The 20,435-nt window shown below is 39.8% G+C and overlaps 1 protein-coding gene across 1 annotated transcript; it reads right to left on the bottom strand.

The window, feature by feature from the left end:
• Positions 1-5,561: 5,561 nt before the first annotated feature.
• LOC135482306 (uncharacterized) lies at positions 5,562-19,478 on the bottom strand. Its single transcript, XM_064762222.1, has 4 exons — positions 19,331-19,478; positions 11,181-11,259; positions 7,225-7,285; positions 5,562-6,595 (listed from the first exon to the last, which is right to left on the bottom strand). Exons 1-4 carry the CDS (start codon positions 19,334-19,336, stop codon positions 6,448-6,450), a joined length of 294 nt encoding a protein of 97 aa, XP_064618292.1. The 5' UTR covers positions 19,337-19,478; the 3' UTR covers positions 5,562-6,447.
• Positions 19,479-20,435: the final 957 nt, after the last annotated feature.

Genomic DNA, 20,435 nt, shown 5'->3' with positions numbered 1-20,435 from the left:
GTACGATTCAAGACGACTCTCGTGTGACTGTTCAGTCTAACGTTCACCGGAGGCCATTTGTCTTCCACTGCCATGGCGTGCCTACAGGGGCGTCACACGTGGTAAAGTCCGTCATTATCTTACCAAAGGTCAGTGGTTTAGAATCCTTTCCCTTCATTCATAAAACTAAACGCCATGGTACATGTGAAAAATTCGTGAGTATCGCAGCCAAACAACAGTTAAATTAGAATTCATCTGCCGTAAAAGATTTTGGTTTTGTTTTTTTAAAAAATTGTATCTGTATAAAACTGCTCATGAGCTCGTCAAGTAAAGCATGAGTTCTATGAGGAGTGAGTTTAACACAAGGTTTTTCTTGACTATGGCCATTTACTTACTGCGTTGACTTCAGAGGGGCTCACTTGTCTCGTACGCGATCACAGATGCCGAGAAGGGCATGGCTCATGAATTACCAACAAGAAACCTGCTGAGCATTTGCCTTGCCTACACCCGTAACACAAGTGCAAAAGTCGCAGTCACCGAATTCCTTTTGTACTCCCAAGCCATTATCCCTCCGCTGATATTAGTCCGCCGTTGGGCATACCAGCGCGCAGGGTAGGCTTAACCACCCTAGATTTAGGATTAATATAATTAAGGTATGTACAGGTTAAATAAACCCTAAAACGCCAGGTAGACGTGTATCCCTACATATACAGAGATGTGCTCGTGTAACTTAACCAGTAATTACCCCAGTTTTTCAGTTTACGAATTTTAGGAATTCGATTAAACAAATTTTAGCAGGTATTTAAGATCACGTGGCATGTTGGATATGCGCTTTAGTCGCACGTTTTGTTTAAACAGTCTTCGAACATGTAGTTGCTGCTTTTGGCTTGGATGTCGCACAGGTTCCTATTTTCAAACAAACCCACCGTATAAGTCTATTGCTACTCGAGCATAACGTTGCCTTATTGGCTAGCTTACAGCTAGCTTCTCTTTTGAATGACAGGTTCTGCGGATGGTCGTGCGTTCCCCCGGTCCATACCCAGTTTCCTCCCACCATAATGCTGGCCTTCGTCGTATAAGTGAAGTATTCTTGAGTACGGCGTAAAACACCAATCAAATCAATAAATAAATTGAATAACAGGTCATGATGCATCAACATTGATTGGCTGGACAGCAATAGCATTCCTTGGTAGATTTTAAAGTGAAATGAACACTGGAAAATATATAATCCTAGCGAGCTGAATTCATACTTACACTATATAAAGTATATCAGAAAACTTAGGAGCCCATTGGCACAAATGAATTAAACATACACGCACGCTCACATATCATGTAAAAGTCACAGTACAAACAATGGGATGATATATAATAATGAAATGAAAAAAAAAATGAATGAATCACACATAAAAAAGTTTAGCCAAAATGTGAGCTTAACTTGACGGGCTTCGGGACACTGTATGATCTCGCGCCATTTGTCTCTGATATAAACTAATCATTTTAAATATCGGAAGACATATACATGTACTTGTAAACTTGCACCACATTCTTGTATTAAATATATAGCGATTTTTATGATGTTTTTGTCTTTTTTGTTTTTATTTGTTTATTTTCTTTTAGGAATTTCGTAATTATGTAATTTGTTTCGTAATATTGTGATAGATAATATTCAGTTCATTTGTCTATGTTCAGTGGTCCGTTGATGTGATCATCTAGAACATAAACTCTCCCCTATCGACTATATGTAGTGGGGGAGTATGTCATCAGGGGTTGCATTGAGTGTGAACTGTTTTTTGTTGTTGTTTTTTTTTTTTTTTTGTTTTTTTCCCCGGCTTTATAGGAATCTCCTAATTAGTCCCATAGTGTGGAATCGCTTAAACATGACAGTTTGGTGTCACGAGGGACACAGCTTTAACTACTGAATCGTTCACGTAAATACGGGTTACTGGTTTTATCTGAATTGGATGTACATGAATGTAGACAACTGCACAATCGCAGCAGGGACGGGGGACGTCCTTACAGTATAAATGCTCCACGTCGGTTGTCGCTATAGGACATAATCATGGGACTTTTCCTTGTTTCATTCCAGTGCTGAGTGAATAGAGACTGGCCTTGTCGTTCCTGGATTATATTTGCCGTACAGTTACAGGCACAGGTTTCAAGCCCGTTGGGTTTTGTTCTTTTTCCTGGACGGCGTCCGGTATATAAAGGGCGGAAGCACTACAAAAACACGCAGCTGTAGCGGAAGGAAAGGATCTATTATATACATACATCGCCTGACCAACATCATCACTGTTACTGCTGTTCTTACACACAATTACCCTGTCTGTTCTTCATTCTCATAATTATTGCTAAATCACACATTTTGATTGCCGAGCACTGAAATATAACTACGAATATGTCTAACTACTATATTCCAAATATACAAATAGAAAATCATTGTACAAATGTAAACAGATGATAAACATATTGTAAAGTAAAAACAATGAAATCAATAAACAAGGTGATTTCAGGGACCACGATGTATGTGTAAAAGATGTGGCCCAAACTAGCTCTTCAACACCGTTACAAGACACACGGTACGTGGGTTGTCGCATTTTCCGACCATTGTTTGCATTGCGGTGGACGGAATGCATTTGATGGAGACGTCAGCACGTGGGTTCAGTCCCATTCTCGGAGAGGGGAGGATCAGGTTTGCCCTGCGTCCATTGTGGGGAATGGTGTGGTGTTGCTGGAGACCGCGTAATTTCCAACAACATGACGTATAACACGTGCATGGGACAGTTCGCCAGTAACTCGTCAAAGATTTTTCTTGACCTGTAAAACTAGTCGTGTTACACAAAAAGAGTGTGCCATGACTGAAACAAGGACCAAATAAGCAAACTGTAATACATCCATAAAAAAAATGTTTTGGAAATCGCCTCATGAATACATCCATGGATAACGTTCCTGTAACATTCCCATCCCGTCCAAATATGAACTATCCAATAAGGGCGATTTCCCCTGAAATGATGTGATGTGGGCATATCGTTTTCCCGAACGAATTTACCTGCGGGCAAGTATCTCAAAGCCTATACAATTCAAAGTTTCTCACCATGTGTAATTACAGGTGTAATTATAACTGCAATTACAGGAAACAACCTGTAAAATGTGTTGGCCTCATTGATAACATACAGAGCGATGTCCGTGATCACAAGTGTACTGGATGACTGTACAACCACAGTAATCTCCCCTGGAATGCACTATCACATGCGTGAAGCTGAAGTTGAAATCACACCCGTGTTATGTCTTACCGTTATAAAGACAATTTTCGCCCCCAGTCGGTTAAGTTTTATAATGATTGGCGAGATGACACAAGGTGTCGGGTAGTGATGAGACTGTGTGCGACGTCTCTTTGACGTTATATCTCAGCTAATGGCATTGGAAGGCCTAGAATTTGACTGTCAATATACGTCAAGATTCTTACGCCTGCTTTCTCACAGCATGGCCAAGGTATACACCAATAATTACCTGCAATCGAATTCTTGGGGTTCAGTTACAGCACTATAAACGTTAACACTATGGCGTACAGAAGCTTAATAGGGATCAGGGGCTAGTTAGCGACTAGTTGCTTATTGTCTGGGAGCTGAGGTAGGGGTTGGGTGTTGGTGGAGGCGTGACCGTGTAGTTAGCGCGCTAGCGCACCACAGTGGTGCATAAGCCTCTCATCAGTACGATCGCTGTGAGTTGAAGTTCAGTTCACACAGTTTCTTCTTAGGCCCTACGTGGAAAGGATGGTCGTAGGTTTCCCCGGGCTTTGCTCGTATTTCTCACACCATGATGCTAGCGGCCATATGAGTGAAATATTCCTGGTTCCTTTATGTAAAACGTAAGGATCTACAGGACGAGGCTTGAGCAAGTTGATGTTGGAAAATATTTGTTGATTTTAATGATATGAGATTTGTGCCTGTGCTCCTCTTTATAATCATGTATATGTCGTCCCTGTAGTTGGCGAGAAAAGGTTTGTATTGTCCAAATTATCCATTGTTAGTTTGTATGAGATGACATAAAAGTGGCCTTCCTACCGTTATAGACCCCGAAATGATCCCCCAAAATAGGCCTAGCAGAAATCTAAATTTTAATAGGTACGATATAAGAGGATCTGGCGACAAAACCACCATTTGTACCGTTCAAGAAAGGTGTTGCGCACTTTGATAAATTTACATCACGTCCCTAAGACCCCACCTTCTCCACGACCCTTAAATAAAGCCTCTCCCCTTAATTGTCTGAATCCCTCACAAATTGGCCTTATTCTCCTTGCACCGATATATAAAACACCCACTGAGTATGACGTAAAACCACAATAAAATCCACAAGTAAATGCTTTGTGGAATTCGAATAGTCGAATAAAGGACAAAGATCATGTCGTGTCGTGTGAACGCGGCGTACGAAATGAACTGTCCTATTTCCAATCGACCATTGCTCATTTCGACCAATCGAGAGTAAAAATCGCGCCATTTGAATGCGCTTTGACAAATTGATCTAGCTTGTTTACTTTCTAAGATTATTCAAGTGTCGACCCATTCCTTGTGTTTCCTTAAAGGTATTGCCCAATGATCATGACTTGCTAATTTTATGAACAATCAAAAAATTCTCGTTAAGGAGTCTGTTAATGTCGTTCTTTCATTAATGTCACAAGTCGCCCGTAAACAGATCGCCTTGTTCTGCGCAAAAAAGACGTCGTACGGAAAATTGAGTCGTTGAGAGCGCTCCGAAAATATGTAGGAAATGATTTATTTTGTGAATACATTAGTTCTATCTTCATTAACCAGTCAAAATTGTTGGGCGATTCCTTTAACAACAAGTGAGTCAGAACAAACAAGGCACAAAGCATAATTCTGTCATTAACATGACAGGTGTATATCTAGATGTGTTTACCGGATGAGGAACACTCCGAAGGTGACCTTGTTTATGCCGTATAAATCCATCGTTGGAGGCCTGTCAGTTATACATATAACCTTTGGACAAAAACAGTCAGTTAGATCGTAAGTGAGGAACTATTGACAGTGTGTCAGTTATAGCTTCTCCCTCACACCATCCATGTCTGTTACACACCCAGATGTAGTAGGGTTATCATCCATGAGCTTTCAACGTCCCGCAGATGGGGCATTCCTGACTCAGACGAATAAAACACTGCATTCCATTGACTGTAGGGCCCTAAACTGACCCATGAGGTCGCGTGTTCGAATCCACCTCTCTCTGTTTCCACTGCAGCTTTAAGTCAAGAGGTTTTCAGGTGCCCAGCGATGGGCACGAGTTTAAGCGCAAATTAATCGAAAACAAGCATCCACACTTCTCCCCTTTCCCCCAACCCTGATACTTTCCTCTTTCTTAAGTCCTTTTATACGTAAATAAATCAACTCTTACCATTTTTTTTTCAAATACATAACAAAATCATTAACATATATTATCAATATTAAAATATTCACGGTATATATTCTGCATAGACCAACACATAATCTTTAAAAACGTTTTAAGATATATATATATCACTGTAATGATTATCAAAACAACAGTAAACATGATAAACTGAGACAAGCATGAAAGACAGTTGAACAGAACTGTTTATTAGTAAATATACTTGTCACTAACAACGTGACAACGGGCAAAGAAAGATGATGACTAAATAAAAACAGGAAATAAATAATAAATTTGTGGAGATACAATGTACTTCGGTCGTAACAGTCAAGTTTCAAATGATGGCGATATGTCAGCAGAGTACCCAGGTTAGGCCTATCTGATAGGTAAAAACACAGATCTTTGGCTAGAGAATTACACATTCAACCCACACTTTTGCTTTTATTTTGTACTTTACAAAAGGCTCCGTGTCATCTCGACCCATCACCAACCTTCATGGACCGGAAGTTCGTAATCTTTTACGGTAACGCAAAACATATTGTTTATATGGGCGTTCTGTCCATGTAATTTCACCTATAAATCAAGGGAGGGAACTTCTTAATACTTTTTTCCCCGATAAGTTGAGTTGCAGGACACTATTTTTCACTTAATAAGCCAAGAGCGTTTTGTGTTTTTTAAACCAGAAAGTTCCTCAGATGAAACCCACATCATATTCTTATTCTGAAGTCACGAAGTTTTCCCTCAGTTTGAAGTCAGTGTTGAAGCAAAAGTTATCCGTTCGAAGCCGACATTATAGACCTTTTATTCTAAGGGCATATAATATATAGACCACTGAATTACATCGCAGTTCATGCTACAAAATACCATTATTTCTGATTGACGAAATTATAGTTTAGTTTGTAACGAAATATTTTAGTTTAACAGCATGTAAGTGCGGTCGAGATAGGCATGCGTATACAAAGTATACATCTGCGTGAGCATTCCGGTGACAGAGACACATGGCGGTAGTGGACGTTCGGGCAGAGGAACTAAACGCCGACAAGTGGCGCTGTCTACTCTCTTCGGTCCCGTGCGTTATCTACCCCACATCTTGCTAGTACACTTGCAGTTTTGCATCCACAAATTACATTTGCAAGTCAGATTGTCTTGTGTACAGCAACTTGTGACGGGGTTTTTACTCCATGGCACGCAGCTGGAATGATAACCTCTGCATCTCAACCGTCTGCAAAGACAAGAAAAGACAGGTTTACTGGATTAAGTGGTTCATTTTAATAAATTCTGCAAAAACGTGCTACATGCATTATTTGAAAATCTTTGGGTTCATTGTATGGGAGGGTAGATGATTAAAAGAAATATACAGATGTAAAAAGGCGGTAGACCAAATTTGAGCGAAGGAAATCGGCTGGATAAGTGTTAAATACCATTTATTTATTTATTTGATCGTTCTTAACGTTATTCTAAAGAATGTTCCATTTATATGGTGGCGGATCGTGATTGAGATCAGTTTCATGGCCGCTGGAAACCGGAGTGTCCGGGGTAAACCACCGATTTTGGCAAGTTACTGACCAACCTTCTCACAGGAGATATGCAGATATGCGAATGTCAGACTGTGCAAACAGACATAGGCGCCACCAAGACCCCACGAAAAGTGAGGGAAATCTATATATTCCAGAGCTATACACATTTATTTTACATCAGAACAACATCGGGTAACATTTGCCTCGCGCCTGAATAGTAGGCTAATCCCGATGATGCATAGAGTCAGCCAATGTTTTTGCCCATGGCGATCTGTTGTGTGGCGTTGAGAATCCTCATAGAAAGCATGGCCTATGGTTCTCTTCAGCTACTTACCGGGGCATCTTCCTAAATTTTTGAAGTTGATTGTCTGGTCTGTTTAACGTGAAAAAGCTTGCTGCAACAGACAGAGAGAAAATAAAAAGTCTTAATATGAGATAAAGATATTGTTAAAGTATACATTATACAACTTACAAAATTCTTTTACACGTAAGCCTATATTTTTATTTCATTGGGTTTTAAGGCGTTAGTTAAGATTATTTCACTTCCGTGGCGCCATTTAGTACTATGAAATGTGTGTCTTCGTTCCAATATTTGGTATTCGATTAAGCTACAATCGGAGCAATGGCAGAGGCATTGTATGAACTAGTCGCCCGTACAGTTTACAGCGTCCCACCCCCCGCCCCCTCCAAAAAAAAAAAAACAAAAAAAAAACGTATCAGCCATTCTTTAAGTGGGTTATCACCCACGAGCCGATACTACAGAATGTTCCCGGTAAATCATAGTGGTTGGTTTCAAATACTCAGTAAAACACGAGAAAGCCGGATTTATGTGCATGTGGCATGTAAATATAAGACATCAACCCAGACCTGACAGTCTATATTTAGAATTCGTATAAAAATACAGACTTTTGATTTAAAAGAAGGAATGTCCCGCTTTCACTGTCCATATGTGCCTTAAGGATTATGTCGTCGACGGTGCTCGTATAGCGCCATTAGAGCTCTTACCCTCGCCGAGGGTCATTTGTCTTCCACCAATATGGCGTAAAAGCCTGAATGTAAACCGATTGGAAACGGTGGTTTATCTCACCTGGAATCACTTATCCAGACGCATATTAAAATCTGATCGCCATTTTTATAAGTGAAAACGTCTTCAGTATGGTATTAAACAACAGCCATTGAATCAATAAGTCAGCCCCCAAAATATTGATTGACTTTATTACTATATGAAGATCTGGTTTTCAACGAACAGCAAACAGTGAGTTAATTTTTAACAATACATAATACCAAGCTTGTTCTTTCACTTAATTTTAATTTATTTCCTTGTTCTCCAGATTTTTTGAATGTTCTCGCTCCGGTTCCTTTGCTCTCAATCCTGATCTGAATTACTACAAAACATAGATGATAATTATCACCATCGAGTTTGGCTTTTGTCAGAGTAAATTTTTTCGAATTTGGAAAGAATGGTAAACTATTCTGTCCAAATACTCAATCTATTGACGACTATAAACACGGTGAGCTGGCTGACAAGATGTTATTTTGACGCTCCGGTTTCTAATAAAGCCTGACACATCTGTTTACGCTTCACTGAACAACTGCTTCGGTCACAGAGCAATAATGAAAGGAAACGCTGGGTGTTGGATTTAAACGAAATTAATTCTCGAAAATGGTAATTCACATATGTCAAAACCATCTGCTTCTCATGAGACAAACAGCCCGAGATTGGATGGAAATTAACGATCACGGACGACCGGAAGAAACATTCAGGTGCCACGTGTCAAGTTTCTTCTCAAGACATGGCTTCGGGTTATGCAGCCAAGTATATCACGTTAGATGTTAGGATGTGAAAATGTTCATCCACCTGCACTAAACTTCGGCATTGACGGGGTCATGTTTGGAGGCCAGTATATATGGGTTATATGAAAGGTTTCTTGCCATGTCTTAAGGTCAGTGGGAAGATTCTGTTTGGTTGGTGCAAGGGCTGGGGAACAACGATAAGGGAGATTAGGCCTGTGGTTATGAGATATATGAATGGGTTCATGTGACGCTCCTATAAGGTCTTAGTAATACTGGAAATGTTTTGTTGGTTGGTGCAGGTGGGTGGGGATTACTAAAGGGAATGAGAATAATGCTTAATTATTTTACTCATTACCAGATATACCTGAGGAACGTGAGCAAAAAGGGAAGTCATATATCCTGCTGTTTCCACAGTGCTTCGAAGTTTCGACTTTACACCATACAAACACGCGATGTATGCTTGACGGTTTGTGGCAAGGGGTAATTTAACTATAAAATTCTTACAAAACAATGTGAAACACGTATTTTTTTCTCTCAAATGTTGCGTTTGTGTATACAATGTATGTGACAAATCAGTAATAGGATACGACGATGGACAGTTTTTGGTTTCTCCATTGTTGAAATATCCTGTTGAACAAGAGAAACCATATAGAGTCTAATAGTGTTTTCCACTTAATTGCCCCCGCTGTATCATGGTTAGACGGCGCTGACAGTGTTACCTGATTAAGTCATTTCCGCTTAGCCAGGAAATCTATGGCCTGACCAACGACCGCGTAGAACAAATTCCCGCAGTATTTTTGCCCGCGGAACTAATGCGTTGCTGAACACACCCAGGGCTATCAAATCCACAAGAGAAGCATACTACGAACCAATACCGTTCCGTTGGCAGCCATCGATTTACAAGCCTCGTAGCCTCCTCGTGCCTATAGGGCAACAGTTGCCTCTCGCCTGAATACTCCTCGATTCCTCTCACGCTATCACTTTAAAGCAGTCAAGGGTGAAACTCAATCAGGCTGGAGTAAATAAGAAACGATCGAAAATTGTCCCTATCACGAACGATGGCCTTAACCGGCTTCCATACGAACGCTAGTTCCTGCGTAAATGGAATTCATCACGTAGACGTCTATACCTTATACACGGAGGTGGTGTGACTTAATCGATGCGAAGTAGAAACATTTCTGATATATAGCATAGCTCAGACTATAATCTAGGTGAAATAGCGCAACTAAATACATTACATTTGTCAGATCCGTTGGCATGAAGTGTGATTAATTATGTATTCTAAACACAGCCATATTTTTCGGAGCCAGTTTTGGTATTATCTTTCAAGGAAAGAGATTTGCACGGTAATCCTACTTGGCGAAAGTCGGTGGTTTACATCGGACATTCCGGTTTCCCCAATACATAAACCTAATCGCCGTCAAATAAGTGAAAAATTCTTAAGTTTGGCGTTAAACATCATTTAAATAAATAAATAGTTAAGTAAATAAATAAATAAAGTTTAAAAATATCGAGGTGTACAGCGCATTCTTCCATTGGTACTGAAGTAGGAACTGTGTACTGTGTGTTCTTGTGGCAGAGCGAGACCATTCCGTGAAAGTGCTGCGCCACTTGTTGGCGTCTTCTGAAGTATCATGCCGAAAACACCAGGCACGACACCCCACCCAGTCACACTATACTGTGGCAACCAGTCCTGTTTCCGTGCTCTAACTTCTCAGTGCTTAGCGCCAAGCGAGGCAGCAACAAGTACCAACTTGGGTATGACTGATTCATTGATTTGATTGGTGTTTTACGCCGTACTCAAGAATATTTCACTTATACGACAGCGGCCAGCGTTATGGTGGGTGGAAACCGGGCAGAACCCGCATTGGTGAGAGACTCTTGGGTCATTACGCTGCGCTAGCGTGCTAACCAACTGAGCCACGGAGGTCCCTCCTTTGGTATGACTCGACTCGGGTTTAATCCCGGGTCTACCGGCTTCAAGGCGGACGCCGAAACCATTTGGATATCATTACGATACATGATGAATATTAACGTACTTTTAACATTTATTTCAATGTTTGTGAATGCGTGTCAATGTTATACAGAGAAGAACTTATGCAACGCGTGGCGCTATTTTGTGGAACATAGAGAAACAATGCTGCTTTTTGTCCATCAACAGATTCTCACACACCCCTGTCATGCTAAACAGGATTCTACAGGTGACGATCCAAGATTCAATTCCGAAGCATGCGACTCATATACGACTTATAAAATAAGGCTGATGGCTTAAAAGTTACCATTTTACGAAAAAGTGATATTCCAAATAAAAATTCGAGTTCTTAATTACTATCCAGATGAAGAACAATACGGATTTATCTCTGGTGTTCGGCTGTAACTCTGTATTTACCTTCTTGATGTAAAAAAGCCATGGTTTATCTTCCCATGACTAACAATGGCCAAGGTTTGTATTACCTTATATTTAACAATAAAATGGGCAAGCTCCGAAATACTCACGTTTGCAGCCGGCCTGTACCAATAGCTGTGCCGTCAGCGTTATTGCAAAAACATACACCAAACTGCGCATGCTTCCTAGCTGTAAACAGAAGAGAAAGAATTCACCGTTAATTCCTTAACATAAGGGCTCCGATCAAGGTAAGTTCTCCAAAGGATACCTGAAAAGGCACTATAAAACGAAGTGCATGGTTTTAATGAATATGAAGAAAGATATAGCAAAAATTCAGAACTTCCATTTTATTCTTGTGGTATATTTTATTATGTCTTAATAACCCCTCTATTTTATGCATATGGCAGGAAATATTTGAAAATGACGTCATTGATAAACATACTGAGAACGCGAGACCGACTTCCCCGCAACAAAGTTGTTTTGACAGTTATCATCGTCGACGTCACTACAGCAGGCTACTTAATAACCGAACTGACCGATTGAGCCTTACGAAACTATAGCTCAGAATCACTTTTACGCCCAAAGAAGACGCGAAGAAGCTCTTTTCTAGTTTTATGTAAAACTACATCATATCCCCCGTATTAAGAAAAGAAAATCATTGAGTACTTTTGGCATATGTGAATGCATCACTGTTAGTGCCTTAGTTTGAGTGTAGTTCTTTAACACAAGTGCATGATCATGTTTAATTCTTAACCACAAGTGCGCTGTTCACAGTACATTCCTTAACATAAGTGTACCGATCACAGTACATTACTTAACATAAATGTACCGATAACAGACAGTAAGTGCAAGATAGTGGTTTGTTCCGTTGGATGAGTCGCGCCAAAAGCGACAAACGCCGATATGAGAAGCCGCAATAAGATTCATTTCTGAAATTCGATTCGACTTTCACGCAGCTGGGGCAATCGTAAAGTGTATCTAAATCAATTTATTTATTGACCTGGGTTACTTTGCGAGAAGTCAGATCCAGTGAAGAGAAAAATGTATTGTCGTCCACGATACGGCTCTGCTCAAGCTTGTAAGACTGTCATCTGTGCAGTCAGGCAAAGTTTCATTCTCTTGTATGTTTTTACTCTAAATAAGGAATTCAAGACCCACATCATCTGCATTATAGCCACAAAGCCATGCAATGACCTTGAAATCGTTAAGTCACCTGGAAAGGCAAAAGATGGTATCTATTTATATCAGCGTCATTTATTCGTCTCATTTCTTTGGTATGGTTCTCATCCCACTGAAACTGACGATGCGTGCTTGAAATCCCAGTTCTGCGTGAAAGTCATCACTACATGTTTTCGTTTTTAAAAAAATAGTCTTAAAAAAGTAACCTGATTTTTCTCTTTCCGAACAAAAAATGGTTGCTAATTTAAATTTGTTGGCACCACGCCATTCTCTAACATATCCCGAGGGAGTGGGATTTTTCTTCAACTGGCAAACTTTGACTGCTCTCTTGAAAAGGAAGCATTTTATGCAGTTCCCAAGGTTTCATTTCAATAAGCCATCAGAGCAAACTTTTACGACAATACACGAACTGGAAGGTGGGTATATACTCAGCGCATACATCCGCCAAAGCCCCTCCCCAACAATGCGCCACATCATTAGTATCTTCACAATTTTGGAATATAACTCTGTCTAAAGCAGGGTTAAGGAATATTTGATGTGAGAAAATGACAATGTACACCTTCATGGATTCTTTTCCACACAAAATTCAATGGGTAATTGTATCAACTATAACGATTTCTGTGTCTACAAAAGTTTTATGGTCATGTGTTGATTTTTTTTATTAACAAACAGACTTCAAACGCACCCAGCTATCCACATTTCGCAACATCCCGAGAAAGATGACTTCGTTTTGAAATCAAATCCCTCGCTAAACGAATGGCCCATCTTACATAGATAGGATGTCAAGAATTTGACTAACCGACAGACCCACCGACAGATCGACAGTCAGATCGACAGACAAGTCGATAGAGAGATCGGCAGACCGACCGACCGACAAACAGACAGAGGGACTAACAGAACGGCGTTGCTTGTCACAGTTACAAAATAACCTTCTGATTGTATCGTGTAGTTCAGAGATGTGTTGTATCGTTTGTTTTAGCGGTGGAATTTGGCTGTCTGTACTGAGAAATGGCCTTTGAGTTTATTTATTTATTTATTTAATTATTTAATTATTTAATTATTTATTTATTTATTTATTCATTTATTTATTTATTCATTTATTTATCTGATTGGTGATTTACGTCGTACTCAACAATATTTCACTTACACGACGGCGGCTAGTATTATGGTGGGAGGAAACCGAACAGAGGCCGAGGGGAAACCCAGGACAATCCGCAGGTTATTGGCCTTAGAGATCTTCTAACTTATACCTGGTGCACTAAACAGAAGCAAAACTATTTTATTTATATATTTGTTACACACCGTGCCAAAATAATTAATCGGGCAAAGCAATTCTTGTAAAAGAGCATCCTCAACTCCCATTCTTGGGCCCCACATTCCGTGTTATGAACAGTTTCTAAATCTGTCCATTTAGAGTTCCTTGGAGACTTCACTGGCAGGAATGCAAACAGAGAAAAAAAATTCTACAGCTTATAGCAAATAGTCTAAATAAATTAATCCTTCCGAGTTTTTCCCCCCTTTCTTGAGAATTGGCGGAGATTGCGTTTGGCGAGATTGAATGTCTGTTTTATATTTAGCTCATAAAATTCATTTTCATCGCAGTGAGATGTGATTTTCATGTATACCGGGAAAAAAAGCATCTCCAGTATGCTAGTATCGATCGCTCATTTCTGCCAATTGCCATCAATATACAAAGAGCAGCATCTTTTGTTACCTTTGCTGACATTTGTGTCACTTTGTTAGTGAATTAGTGACCAGAGCTCCCTGAATTTATGTAATTTATTAACGTTCGTGGTGCAAGGTAACACCTACAAATCTTCCATGAGCCCGAAACCCACTGCAGATATTTTCTTGTTTTGGTTCATTGTTCATTTTCACATTTTTACATTCGGAATTGCCAGTGAAACCTGGAGAGGTTGGTGTGTGTTTCTTTAGCCTGGCTCCTTCGAGATATTTCCCCTGTGTCAATATGATGAAGCAATATGATGATTCAAACGATATGATGATTCAAACCCCGTGTCAGTACAGCACAAAGCGAAACCACTGTTATCTCTCACATTGTAACAAGGCAGAGGTTATATTCGATGATACCATTCCAATAATATTCTGTTAAATGTTAAAATCCCTTTTGACCCTGACACAAAATGACTAAAAGCAGATTATCTCACGTATAATAATAGCTCAAACCGGCTAAAATAATCGATCAGTTCGACAATTAATTGTTGTGCTGTGATATAGCTAAACAATTCAGTTTTAAATAGCCACATGGATTTTGGTTCGCAGACAAGAAAAGCTATTGATGTCGAATGGGTAATCAACCGCAATCAAGAAACTAAAGCTCCTTGTCCGTTTTTCATCAAAGCTACAGCAATTACACGGAGCTAATTTTCCTTTCAATTACCAGTCAACCGACGAGCCTGTCTGAGGCTAAAGGAAGCAGAATAAGGGAGAGGGAGGGAGAAGGTCTGAAGGTAAACCTTGCCTTTAAAGAAAGCCGCAAGAGCGATGTTCTTTGTGGAGACGTTTTCCGCATTCTAATTCACCATTTCTTTCTCATTTAACTCCCAAGGCGACAATTTTCATGTATATTTTATGCGCATTCGGGATCTATACTTGTTTTTCAATTTTCCGCCTGCCTCCGAGGCATATCGTTAGACTAGTAATATATATGAGGTATATTTCATTGGGAAATCAATCATCTGACAGCTCTGTGTGTTCTTGTGAACAGGTCCAATACGTCTTAGAGGCTAAAGTAACCGATATACCGAAGCTACATACACCTGCCACTAGTATACAGCCAATTTAAGGATGGAAGGCTAAATAAATGGAATGTCTTTAACATTGGTGATTTTGAGGTAAGCAAAACCAAAGTAAGCATTTTATTTTTATTTTTTAACAAAAAAAAATATCACGCTATCTGAATCATGGACAACCCGAAAGATTCAAAGGTCAGACCTACACAAATAAAGACATAGCAACAAAAGAAGGATCGCAGATAGGCAAAACATCATGATGCATTTAACTTATATCAAGATGTTCGCAACAACCGCATTTAAAACAGCTTCTGGATCAAATGTGGATCAAGCCATAGATCAAGAAGATGAGGGAAGACGAGGTAGACGCGATCTGGACTGGTGGAATGTAACCTCATGGATCAAATGAGAGGATGAGGTAGATCCGATCTGGATTGATGTAATGTGACGTCGAGGATCAAATGAGAAGACGAGGTAGATCCGATCTGAATTAATTTAACGTGACCTCGAGGATCAAATGATAGGATGAGGTAGGTCCCATCTGGATTGATGTGATGAGACCTCACGGATCAGATTGGAAGACGAGGTAGATCCGATGTGGATTGATGTAACGTGACCTCACAAATCAAATGGAAAGACGAGGTAGATCCAATCTGTATCATAATCTGTGATCTCGTGGATCAAGCAGCAAGATGGAGTAGATCCGATTTGGATGGTTGTGATGGAATTTTGTGGATGTAATGTGACCTGGTGGATGTAATGCATCACATTACTGTGATGTGACCTCGTGCATTTAATGTGACCTCTTGAATGTAATGTGACCTTGTGGATGAAATATGAAAACGTAAATGCAATGTGAATTAACAGAAGAAAGACGACAAACGTGTTGGGTGGCCTATGGATATAAAATGACCTTGTGGATATAAAATTACCTCATGAATGCAATGTTACCTCATGAATATAATGTGACCTCTTAAACGTAATTTTGTCTAACACAGATATGGAACAAGATAATATCCAAATGAAAAAAAAAAACGCTTGTGTGACCGAGGCTGAAGAAGAAGTAATTACGTTCAAAGACATATCCTCATAACGTCATTCAATTGGATCTTTCTTTCGACTTTAACAATTCGTTTTATGACAATCATCAGAGCAGAATTATGAACGGTTGATGTCTTAATATGGGTTCACATCGACGAAACGCGGTTCTGTGCTATATATTCTATCTACCTTAAGAATAAGTATATCTTCACCCCTGATTGACGTGCTGCTTGACTAACTTAGGTTATAGGTCACGCGATACCTCAAAGTCATATATACAAATTTTCTAGAAAGACACTGAGGATTCGGTGATGATATACTATGAAAGCAAATACAGAAATTTTTCTTATTTAATTGTTTGTTACACTAATATTTCTTTTATCTTTATTAACAGATGCCATAGAAACTAGGAAAGAACTTAGGTAATGGAAGATACAGATGCAAGATATAATTATCAGAGCTTTCCTTAGGGCAGTGAAATTAGGGACAAGCGAATATAATTTGAGAAAATGGCATCAACTGATGATGGCGTTCTCTCTCTCTGTGCATAGTCTTGTTGTTTTCACCAGTAACTGACGCAGAATTATTGCGGAATCAAACCATAAAAAAGTATCTTTGAATTGTCTCCAAATATGATCCGATAAGGTACCAGGCTGGCATCCATCCCACGAACCTTTCTAACAAAGTAATAAGTCTTAACGACATTCCGCTGATACAACCCTTATTTAGGTAAGTTATCGACTCATAAACCTTACATCTTCTTGGGCAATCCACAGGGGCTTTGAATGATCCGGTATCTTCAAAGCGTCTCTCCTAGGGTTGAGAGACTGTTTCGTCATCGTTCAGCTGCGAAAGGACATGCTGATAAAAGTGGTATTCCCAGCACGTTCTCTGTATACATCAACTGGTTTAATTTCGGACGGATCCTTGAAAGCGGTCGCTGGTATTTTTGGTTACATGAACAGCTAGGCTAAGCTTCAACGGTTAAACCACGCCAAATGACACGTTTATTATCAAGCCAAGGTCTGTTAAGTGAACGAATGAAAAAAACGCCTGGCGCCTTTGAACACGTTTCAAGTTCCACAGTAAAAACGGCATCACTGGAGACGGTGATGCTGTAAAAAAAAAACACAGTGACGACATTTTCAGCCATGACTAGAATCTGGTCACAAATAACCAGTAAAGTATGTCCTCAAGGCATTTCCTATCTTATTGCAGATTTGATTTCAACCCACCTGCATCTTTCATACGTTGTTAGTGTTATCTATGAGCTGTCTATCTAAGAACAAAGTTATGGGCTTGTTTGGAAAGTCATTATAATCAGCGTTTGAATGCAATGCACATGTATACCTCACACAGCGCTGAGAAAGGGGACTGGTTTCGGCTGGTGAATTAAGCATCCCCGAGATTTGGTCCCTTTGCATTGTTTTGCATTTTCATCGTTATTAAAATCAATGTACCTTGTTTTTACCTGTGTTTCTTAAGCTTTGGTTGTAGGGGGTTCGTGTTGATACTATTTAGACATTTACATGATCAGATACAATAAAGCTTCAGCTGAGGAAACCATCATACTGTCCTCATTGCTCTAGTTTTACTCTCAATGCGGTTGTCTTTTTTATTCTATGCCATTTGTGTTTCGGAAAAAAAAGCACAAGCTGCTATGTTCTGCTTTGCTCTATTTCCCTCTATTTAGGCGAAATATAACGATGGAGACCGTAAAAAGTTTTCTGTCGTATAATGGTAAAGATACATGTATTTTATCGGAATGAGTTTTTATCTATTTATTTGGAGCCATGAAAAGTATTTCCAGCACATAGAACGATGCATGAATATGAACACCTACCAAAATCCCACAATATTCAAATGCATGACAACAATAAGGAATTAGCAACCACAAACAGATATCAGAAAGAGAGACAGTGAACCTTAGTAAGGGCAAACCATGTTGCCGGCAAAAATTCAAAGAAACGTCAACTGATGAATACATTTCTAGAGTTTCTAGAAGATCCCCTTCACCTCTCCACAAACTTATTTCACATACGCCCACTCACTCATGCAAAAACTGTACTAAGCAAGTAAGGACGTGTAACAGCTCCAAATGGCGACGTAAGTGGGTTAAGTGGTTACATGCATATGGTAAGCGAAATGCATATGGTAAGCTAAATATCAATATTTGTATTTCAAAAACGATTCCCAAGGCCAAATTCTAAAAAAAAAACAACCCCCCCCCCAGTTTCCTCAATAAAATAAGCAACCCCATCCCTAATGCAAGATTCAAACTGGTCACAAAAATGGCATCTGATAATGATACGCCATTAATATATCACTAAGTACATATTAATCAACGGTGTTGGGGTAATGCCGTCTTGAAATTCAGTATAAACATTAAACGTAGTAGTAACTGTATTGGATAAAAGTCAGTTTAACGCCCACAAGAAGTCAGGAAAATGGCATCTGATAATGATACGCCAAAGTAAAATATCACCAAGCACATATTAATCAACGGTGTTGGGGTAATGCCGTCTTGAAATTCAGTATAAACATTAAAAGTAGGAGTAACTGTATTGGATAAAAGTCAGTTTAAAGCCCACAAGAGGTCAGAAAAATGGCATCTGATAATGATACGACAAATTTCACATGATAATCAACGGTGTTGGGGTAATGCTGCCTTGAAATTAAATGTAAACATTGAAACTGGGAGTAACTGTATTGGAAAGCAGCTAATATAAAACCTACAAGAGACAAAAGCGTTGTGATTTAATACTTCATTGATGGAAAGCACTGCGCTGAAAATAGTTTCGCAACAGACTTTACCCTACAACTGTATACAGTCTCCAGTTTTTCTAACATGCTCTTTGGCATAGCTGAGTTTTCTTTCCGTTCACATTACCCAAGCTTTCATGCAAAAAATTCTGAGCACGGGTATGTTTTCAAAGAATTGTTTCAATGCTCTTCTACCAGCTTTCTGGAGGCCCATGGTAAGAACGTCATTAAATGCCTATGGTATCTCCACAAATCAAGGATCTTTAGACAGCCTATATATAACATTCCGCGACTGACACCACTCAGATCACAAATCATAGGAGATCAAAATCGCAATCCACTGCGTACATCGACAGCAGAAACCAATTTGTGCTGAGAATAGAACAGTATAACGCTCCAATCAGTTTTAACCGTATAGCAATGAGTATATTATATTCCAAAGTAGGTTCTGTTAAAAGAACCTTTGATACATGCGACCTTTGGAACCTTGGAATTTTACGACTCTGCCATTTCTGGCTACATACCTCCATAATGCAGTCAAGCGATCCTTAGAACCGTCCTAATGCACCAAGTAGAGTCAGAGGCTGAAGAAACTCAACATTATGCTTCATCAGGGCGCAAGGAATATAGTGTAAGTAAGATAATAGGTCGTCAAAGCTTTTCTGCATGAGCAGTCCACGATCGCATCTTCTTTACATTGGCGATACAGCCCTAGGTGATTCTCACCCGTTGGAGCCTGGCCTCTGCCGAGGTTTTCCATGCGTGGGCAGAGCGCCAGTTTCCCCGTCGTGGAAACATTATTGAGAGGCTGGTGGGCGTCAATTGTCCACAGTTCAAATAATTCCTCCGGCGGGTTCAGCGCTTTTTTATATTACTTATGTATAATTTCGCCATTATTTTCTACACCCTTTGTATCCAACGTATCTATATTTTCACACAGACTTATACACAGTTCATTACTCAACCCCCCCCCCCCCCCCCCACCAAAAATTGAGTGCTGTCATGTAAGTATAGCAGGTTTGTGTAACGGGATATGCACTTATCCGATAAATTCAGCTGATTTGTTTCATTGACATGTAGTGTAATTAATACTGCACTGAAAAAGTATGTCCCTCTCCGGCCGTACGTGAGAAGGTCTGTCAGCAACCTACGGATGGTCGTGGGTTTCCCCCGGGCTGTGCCCGGTTTCCACCCACCATAATGCTGGCCGCCGTCGTATAAGTGAAATATTCTTGAGTACGGCGTAAAACACCAATCAAATGAAATAAATAAATAAAAAGTATGTCCGTCCTAATTCCGGCAATCAACTGGTATCATCATCGAGGTGGAGTTTGCATTGAGTTTTACAATGCTTATTGGAGATCAAAATTTATTTATTTATTTATTTATTGTGTTTGACGCGGTCGTCGGGTTTCTGAGTGTAAAAAATCTCAGACCTTGGCCAGTTACCTGACAAACTTCTGAAATCCGCTGTTCACACTGCGAGAGCTGGATTCAGGCACGTGACCTCACTGAAGTTCGAGTTCAGGATAAGTTACACTTTGACTTGGTTGACTCATTTTACCTGTTGACACTAAGCCAAAGTAAGGCTTGGGGTGACAACTCAAGGAAACCAAACGATCACTGTGC

The sequence above is a fragment of the Liolophura sinensis genome, chromosome 1 (assembly GCF_032854445.1).
Source record: "Liolophura sinensis isolate JHLJ2023 chromosome 1, CUHK_Ljap_v2, whole genome shotgun sequence".
Lineage (NCBI taxonomy): Eukaryota > Metazoa > Mollusca > Polyplacophora > Chitonida > Chitonidae > Liolophura > Liolophura sinensis.
The sequence above is the reverse complement of the archived record's forward strand: the minus strand, read 5'-3'. Positions and strand labels throughout refer to the sequence as shown.